The sequence below is a fragment of the Microtus ochrogaster genome, unplaced genomic scaffold (assembly GCF_000317375.1).
Source record: "Microtus ochrogaster isolate Prairie Vole_2 unplaced genomic scaffold, MicOch1.0 UNK81, whole genome shotgun sequence".
Lineage (NCBI taxonomy): Eukaryota > Metazoa > Chordata > Mammalia > Rodentia > Cricetidae > Microtus > Microtus ochrogaster.
In genome coordinates this window covers 773,870-782,327 of record NW_004949179.1, presented here as the reverse complement: position 1 = coordinate 782,327, position 8,458 = coordinate 773,870, and the positions used below count along the sequence as shown (strand labels likewise).

The 8,458-nt window shown below is 53.3% G+C and overlaps 1 protein-coding gene across 4 annotated transcripts in view; it reads left to right on the top strand.

Annotated features, from left to right (window-relative positions):
• The first annotated feature begins 3,737 nt into the window (after window positions 1–3,737).
• The window catches only part of Upf1 (UPF1, RNA helicase and ATPase), a 22,037-nt gene continuing 17,316 nt past the window's right edge, over window positions 3,738–8,458 (top strand). For 2 of the 4 annotated variants that reach the window (XM_005370549.2, XM_013354966.2), the window contains exon 1: window positions 3,738–4,269. In XM_005370549.2, the coding sequence (XP_005370606.1) occupies window positions 4,054–4,269 (216 nt within the window). In that variant the 5' untranslated portion in view covers window positions 3,738–4,053. The remainder of the gene's footprint in view (window positions 4,270–8,458) is intronic. The other 2 variants (XM_013354967.2, XM_005370550.2) reach the window with 2 other exon arrangements.

The following is an 8,458-nucleotide window of genomic DNA, read 5'->3' as shown; positions in this document are numbered from 1 at the left end:
GCTCTTCCAAAGGTCCTGAGTTCAATTCCCAGCAACCACATGGTGGCTCACAACCATCTGTAATGAGGTCTGGTGCCCTCTTCTGGCCTACAGACATACACACAGACAGAATATTGTATACATAATTAATAAATAAATATTAAAAAAAAAGAGAAAATATAAACAACTGTGGCTGATCTGTAGCAAGAGAAAGGTCGCTGTTCGAGATTCTCTTTTTTCTTTTTTTTTTGGATTTTCGAGACAGGGTTTCTCCGTAGCTTTTGGTTCCTGTCCTGGAACTAGCTCTTGTAGTCCATGCTGGCCTTGAACTCACAGAGATCTGCCCGCCTCTGCCTCCCGAATGCTGGAATTAAAGGTGTGCGCCACCACCGCCTGGCCGCTGTTCGAGATTCTATACTCAACTGCTTGCTCCAGGCACAGGCCATGGCTTGCTGAGGGAGGACTCGGGCCTAGCTGGGCACACTCTGAGATGGTGGCGGGCAGCAGAGCCAGGGGATTCTAAAACCAAAAGTTGGGCATCAATTGATGCCATAAAACAATCCCACACCAGTTCAGAATTAGGATAATAAAGGGGTTATTTATTTAAGGGGAAAACTTACAGATCACCACCCTAGGTGGGTGCTGGGAACTGAACCCGTGTCCGCTGGAAGAGCATCCAGTGCTCTCAACCACTGAGCCATCACTTCAGCCCCTGACTTTTTTCCTTTTTTTTTTTTTGTTTGTTTTTTCGAGACAGGGTTTCCCTGTGTAACAGTCCTAACTGTCCTGGAACTAGCTCTTGTAGACCAGGCTGGTCTTGAACTCATAGATATCCGCCTGCCTCTGCCTCCCAAGTGCTGGGAATAAAGGCGTGTGCCGCCACTGCCCGGCCTCAGCCCATGACTTTTACATTAAATTGTATTCTAGAGTATCAACACCCTAGGTCATTTCACAAAAACATTTGTAGAAAAGAAGACCCTTTTGATTCAGACCAGGCTGGCCTTAGACTCAGAGATCCACCTGCGTCTACCTCCTGACTGCTGGGATTAAAGGCGTGCGCCACCACCACCTGGCACTCTCCAGCTCCTAATTCCAGTGGTTCTCAACCTTCCTAATGCTGTGACCCTTTTCTACAATTCCTCACATTGTGGTGACCACCAAGCATAAAACTATTTTGTTACTACTTCATAACTGTGATTTTGCTATGGTTTTATGAATCATAATGTGAACATCTGAGATGCAGAATGTGTATGTGAGCCCTGTGAAAGGGTCAAGACCCACAGGCTGAGAGCTGCTGCCTTAATTGCATTTTATTTCCCATCACTGATTAAATACAGTAGGAAGCACCCACAGTGTGGAAAATGATGGAGTCTCTTGTTGCTGGCCATGCAGCCCCCAAAGTAGAGGGGTGCCCAGTGTGTATGAAGCCCAGGTTTCCTCTCCAACAACGAAAAATCAGCCAACAGGGGCCGGAGAGCAGTGAAGAGCTCTGGCTGCTTTCCGGGGAACTGGCCTTAGTTCTCGGCATCCGCAGCAGGAGGCTCCATCTTTTGACTTCTCCAGGCACTGCACTCCTGTGCATATACCACACAGGTGCCATTAAAAAGAAAATAAGGCCAGCAGTGGTGGCACACACCTTTAATCCCAGCAATCAGAAGGCAGAGACAGTTGAATCTCTGTAAGTTCAAGGTCAGCCTGGTCTACAGAATGAGTTTCAGGACAGCTAGGACTACACTCAGAAACTATCTTTTTTTTTATGAAAATTTTTTTTAATTTATTTATTGAGGATTTCTGCCTCCTCCCCGCCACCGCCTCCCATTTCCCTCCCCCTCCCCCGATCAAGTCCCTCTCCCTCATCAGCTTGAAGAGCAATCAGGGTTCCCCTCAGAAACTATCTTGAAAAACCAAAAAAATAATAAAAATAAATCTTAGCTGGGCAGTGGCGGTGCTTGCTTTTAATCCCAGCACTCGGGAGGCAGAGGCAGGCAGATCTCTGTGAGTTTGAGGCCAGCCTGGTCTACAAGAGCTAGTTCCAGGAGGGGAACCAAAAGCTACAGAGAAACCCTGTCTCGAAAATAAAAAAAAAAAAAAGAGAGAGAAGAAAAAAATATAAATAAATCTTAAACCCACTAATTAGGTCTTTTCCCCTATATCAATAAATAGTAAATGTTTGTAATCGGGAGTGGTAGCTTGGCTCTATGTCAGGTGTTCTGTGGCTCAGTTCAAATTCATAGAGAAGCCAGAGTCTTGGAGCTTAGGTGAGAGGATCTAACAAGACACTTTCCAAAAAAGAACACTAAGGTCTGGATTTGGGTGATTTAATCTCACATTCTGTTGACTGACCCTGAATGTAAGTGGCTAAGGAGTTAGGGAGAAGGCTCAGTGGTTAAAGAGCTCCCCACCAAACCTGAGTTCCAGCCCCCAGGAGAAGCAATTCCTGCAGGCTGTTCTCTCACACACATGAGCTCTGCAGGTGCAAATAAATAAATGTATAGCAATTGAAAAAATAAGGCATTGGAGAACCTTTTCCTGAGTAGCAGTTAATAGCATGGCCTTGTCCTGTGGTGGAAGACTGTAGGGACCAAGGCTAATTCTTGGTCTCATCAACAGTTACCTATTGATTATTATTTTTAGCCAAGTTTTCATGTAGCTCAGGCTAGCCTCAAACTTGCTATATAACTTAGGATGGCTTTGAATCCGATTTTCCTTCATCTCCAGAGTCCTGAGATAAAAGGCCTGTGTCAGCATGTTCCACATCTTTTTTCTTTCTTTTTCGTTTGTTTTTGAGACAGTTCTGGGTAGCCTGGAACTTGCTATGTAGAGCAGGCTGGCCTCAAAGGAGTCACAGAGATCCTTCTACCTCTGCCTCCCTCAGGATTTAAGGAATGTACCATCACACTCAGCCCAGGACTGGTTGATCCGAGAGGTGTCCTGTACCTTTGACTCAGCTCTCTGAGCACAGGGCTTCCTCCACTGAGCGTAGGACACAAGCACAAAGAGGAATGTGGTCCTGAATCTCCATGCTGACTGTGGCTGTAGCATGCACAAAAGCCTGGGTTCTGTGGCAAACACTGCAATCTCCAGTGGTGGCGTACACAGACGTGTCACCCTGGTACCAGGGAGTCTGAGGCAGGTGGATTGACCCGAGTTCCAAATCAGCCTGGGTTACAGTATGAGACCCTCTATCGAGAACAAAACAGGTTGGAGAGACGGCTAGGCTAGAGTGCATACTGCTCCCGCAGAGGTTGAGCTCCCAGCGCTCACAACCATCTGTAGTTCTGAGGGATCTGACGCCTTCTCAGCGAGTCCCAGGCTAGCACGGTTATGTAGTGAGACCCGGTTTCAAGACAAAAGAAAGGAGAAGTTGTCGTCAAAGGCTTCAGGAGCGCCAGGAGAAGCAGTGACCACCATTGGCAGGGTCCACCGAGGATGGCCACGAGCCGAGTGACAGACGGGGTAAGCAGGGCTCAAGGAGTGCAGGTGCACCGTCCCAGCGCACCAGCCTCCACCCTCACTCAGCCTGAGGAAAGCTTCAGTCTGCACCTTCTCAACACCCAGCCCCGAACACCGCCGCGCATGCGCACCAGCGGGCAGCGGTTGGGGCGGGGCCGAGCTCGCGAGCCCTAGTCCTTAAGGCGGTTGAAGTCCCGCCCATTCGCGCAGGCGCACGGCGAGTTCCGCCCTCCAGCTCTGCTTCTAGAGCCCGGGCGCAGTTGGCCGCTTTCCGGGAGGAGCGCGCGCAACTGCGCCGGCGTCGGGCTCGCGCACGCGCACCTGTGCCGGCGTCGGGCTCGCGCACGCGCACCGCAGAAGCGGCGGCGGCGGTTCCTGTCCAGGGGGCTGAGAGCGGCGGTGGGCTTTCAGGCGAGCGGCGACACGGAGGGGCGCGGCGGCGGCAGCGACCCAGCGCTCGGAGCCGGCGGCTCGACTCTGCTCCCGGAGGCCGCTTCGGAGCTCGCCCGGCTCGCGGGGCGGCGGCGGCGGCAGCTGCTCCAGGTTACGGCCTAGGCCTAGGCGAAGCCTCGGGCTCGAGTGCGCCGAGGCGCCGGCGGAGGGCGCGGCCCGGGCAGCAGGATGAGCGTGGAAGCGTACGGCCCCAGCTCGCAGACGCTCACCTTCTTGGACACTGAGGAGGCCGAGTTGCTCGGCGCCGACACCCAGGGTTCCGAGTTCGAGTTCACGGACTTCACCCTCCCCAGCCAGACGCAGACGCCCCCCGGAGGCCCCGGCGGCGCGGGAGGCCCGAGTGGAGCGGGCGCAGGCGGCGCGGCCAGCCAGCTCGACGCACAAGTGAGCGGAGCGGCGCATGGCGGCGCCGGAAGCCGGGCGGGCGAGCGGGCGGGCGGGCGGGCGGGCGCAGGAGCTGGGGCGCCAGATCTCAATTAACCAGCCCTGGGCCCCTGTGAGCCTGCCCCAGGCACAGTTAGCAGGCCCCGGGTGACCGCTTCACACTCTGGCTCCTTAAAGTCCCTGTTAACTGGCCATGGATACCCACTTTGCATTCCTGTTTAACTGCCTCAGGTAACCGCCACCTGTCTTGAGTCCTCGTAACCTGCCGTAGATAAAACTCTGTTTGTTACCTTACCCTGGTTGTAGTTTACTTACCTCTTCCCTAAATCTCTGCTTCCACCCTCAGCTACCTGTCCTAACTACATGTCCCATGTACCTGCCACCTGCTCTAGCTCCTTGCAGCGCTGGCCCAGCTCCCTGCCATCTCCTGGGATTCCCTACCTCTTGAACCACCTACTTGCCACCTGCCCTGTTTCCTCTACCTGTCCAGGCTGGGCAGTGACCTGCCTAAATGTCCTTCCTTCTGTGACACAGGATCTGCTGCAGCTCAAGACATGCCAGAGCTGTCCTCACTCCCCTTTTGGGTGTGTCTGTGGTAACCTACCTTAGTCTCTCTCAGGCCTAAGATGACCTGTCCACAGTTGCTATCTTCTGGGCCCAAAGTGCCCTCCTGGGTCACCTCTTTAGTCAGTCCAACCACCTCATCCCACCCACTAACCATTTCAATCCATCATCCCTCCAGCCAGGCCATTTGGGTTCAAGTTTGGGGGTTCCTGGAGCAAGGCAGAGCCAGGGTTTTGGCGCCTGCGGTGGAAGCAGCACACTCGTGGCTGGTTGGGGTGGCTGGAGAGGCCGGTGCCTGTTTGTTTTTCCTCCTGGGTTTGCCTGTTGCTGAAACCAGTGTTATGTAACTCCTAGGCTCTGCTTGAAAAAGTTGGGTTTGAGTTTTACTCCTCAGAGGCATTGACAGTGGGTATCACATGGGTGCCTCTGGGAGGGACTTCTGTTTTGAATGACAGGTGGCATAGGTATTTCAGCTTGGACTAGGAACTGGCCAGCACCTCATAGTCAGGTTGCCCTCACTGTACAGCTTGTTTTCCTGTATTCAGAGAGGAGCTGCAGGCTGGAGCCACAGGTGTCTCCCTGTGCTTGGGGGGCTAGGGAGACACCACCAGTCCTCATCAGTGATCTCAGACCTTATTGGGGGAGGGCCTTTGAGCTGGCTGGTTGAGTCATGCCTGTGGGTAGACCACCCACTTGGACTCGTTTTCAGTCCTAATAGGAGAGGGTTGACTCAGCCCCACAGCGATCAGGAACAGGTGTGTGTTGTTTGTGTGTTGTTTGTAGCTGTTCACCTTCGGTGTAGGGAGCTGGGGAGAGAGCTGGTTGCCTGGAGGAGTGAGGTGGCCCTGAAGGCCAGGCCTCCTGTTAGTTCCCCCACCAGGTAGACCTTTCCTTTTGGCTTCATCCACCTGGAGAGGGGAGAGAACTGTGGGGTCACCCACCATGCAGCAGGCTGTGAAGGGAAGACCAGGAGCAGAAGTGGGGGGTTGCTTCTCAAGGTCTTTTATTTAGCTCTAGCTGAAGTGCATCAGCAGACTTGTGTGTGTGATTACATGCATGTGCCCTGTTCCTCTAGTTGAAATTGGAGATTGAGCCACGTTCCACCCACCTGTGGCCTCTCTTAACATGAAATTGTCCGGGAAGGGAAGGAGCACCTTCCATCCTGTCTTAGGAGGACATATATCTGTGGGACATTTGTGGGCGGAAAGTGAGCAGAATTACAAAGTCCTCTCTTGCACAGCCAGTGGCCCCAGGTACCAGAAATACTGTGGTTTTGGTTTTTTTTTTAAACTTACTTGCCTTTAAGGTGATTATCTTTGGTCATGGGCTCCTAGGAAGCTTCCCTGCCCAGTAGGTTGAGCTTTTCCTGTTGGCCCAGTAAGGTGGTTCTCCCCAACCTTATTGAAACAGTCATGGAGCCTGCACTCCCCCTCAGAAAGCACAGTGAGCATCTTATCCTGAGTCCCTGCAACCCCAGCCTCTCTTTGGCCATGCTAGTCCTGTGGCCTCTATGGATGAGAATGTCCCAGGCCCTTCCTGTTGCTGGAGAGGTGGCATGTTTTGATTATCCTGTGTCTGTCATCTTTGTGGCTCATTCCTTTGGAGTGCAGACAGAGACGTAGCCCTGGGCAGACACTAAATTGGCTGTTCACCAGCTCTGTGCCTGACTCTTCACTTGCTGTCGTGACCTCAGTGCATCCATGTGCTGGCATGTATTGTGTCCTTTTCACGACTGAGTGGCTGCAGTGCACACAGCTCTCCCTGCTGACTTTCTGCTGTGGGTTAGCGCCTGTGGGAGATGTTCTAGAGGAAGAAGCTTGTCCTGGAGTCCCATGTCGCCTCTGCTTAGGAGGCTGCTGGACTGCTATGCTGGCAGGGATTTGATCCTGGAGTCTAGAGGTAGAGGGCTGTTGGGTTAACGCCAGAAATCCCCATTTTCGGTGTGAAAGGCCCCAGTGTTTGTCAGAATCCTGCAGGTCCAGATGGAATGTACTGGCACTGTCCTGCAAAGTCCCCAAGATAGGCCAGGCTTTTTTCCCAATTCTTGACTCTTCCAGGTCTCTTTCTTCTGTGAGCACTGAAAGGTGATTTCAGGTCTCAGCTGTATGCTGGCTTGTGGGAGAGACCCCTGGGCTGCTCGGCTCCTGAGCACTGCTGTGGCCTTTCTTTCAGTGAGATCTGGTGGAAACAGGACCCACTAATGGTGCAGTGAAGGGCTGCACTGTCCTTGCTGTGATGTGATGGGTCTTTGGGGACCTGTCACCACTGTCATATGCTTAGCACATAGGCCTTTCATTGTAAGTGAAATGGCAAAAATCAAAATTGTAGGAGACAGGTACTACTATGTTCCCGTACTGATGACTTGGGGAGTTTTAGTGGCCTCAGGTACCTCCTGAGACTCTGATGTGCTGCTGTGAATCCAGTACCTCCTCCTCCTGGTGAACCGGCAGGTGCAGGTGTCTTGCCCACAGAGCACTGGATGGTGATAGTATGCAGGGAGAAGTGGCCTAGAGGCTGCTAGCTCAGTGCCCTCAGCTGTCCTTGAAGTGGAATCTGTTGAGGGAGGGACACCGTGTCTGTGGGCATTGCTGCCCACACTCTGGAACTTTTGTACCTCATCCAGCCCTAGTCACAGAGCCATCTCGCTTGTCCTCTTCTCAGGGATTCCATCCTGCCCGTCTTCACTGTCTGGTGGGCCACCACACCTGCTACTGCCAAAGACCTGGGTCCAGCCTCCTGCAGTGTCCCACTGTGGGGTGGAGTCCTGCCCTCAGTTAAAATGCTCCAGCCCTGAGTGCACATGTGCAAGGCGCATGGCTCGGAGACCTGTTAAACTTAGTTAGCATCTTTACCTAGCTCTGTTTGTCCCTCCCTTTGTGTGAGGGGCCCTTCCCTGCTGGGCTCTGCAGCTGGAGAGTGGGACAGTAGTCTTTACAGAGTCCAGCGGCCCCTGTGGCTCTCTGTGCTGCAGTTCTCCTCTGGGCAGCACCTGTACTACAATGTCCACTGACCAGTGGTCACACATGAGGCCCTCACTAAACTCCTGGCTGGAACTGGCACCCCTCTGCACCTAAAGTGTTCCTTCGTGCCCCTTATAACTTCTTGGCAGCCTGTGGCCTGACCTCAGCCCCATGGTGCCTTTCTTTCCTCCTGCATGCAGGACTGATGGAGGAAGGCCTGGCGTTGCTCATGATGTCCACTCAGCACTGTGAGGACAGTGGCACTCAGGGTGACCTGAGTGCTTATGGAAGCCTTTAGGGGTGCTGGCTTCTAAGTTGGGTGAGAGTGTGCCCTGGAGGGGGGAGGGACTGCGGGCACTGTGATGTGCCCTAGGCAGAAAGGCCTTAGATAGGGCTAAGTAGAGGACTGGCAGAGGTGGTATAGGGTGAAGCAAGGGATGCCATGGCAGTGCTGTGGGCATGCCTCTGGCCGTGTGTGAACAGCCTGTGAATGACAGCGGCACTGGAGCCCTCTCCTCGGGCTGCTGAGTGACCCTGTCCCTCTGGTCTCATGAGAAAAGAGGCCCCTAGAGTCTAGGTGTCGATGGTGGCCCACAGTGTTAGCAGCTTGGTGGTCACTTTGGTGGGGTGTTTTGTTTATTTTTGGTTTTTTTTTGGGGGGGGGG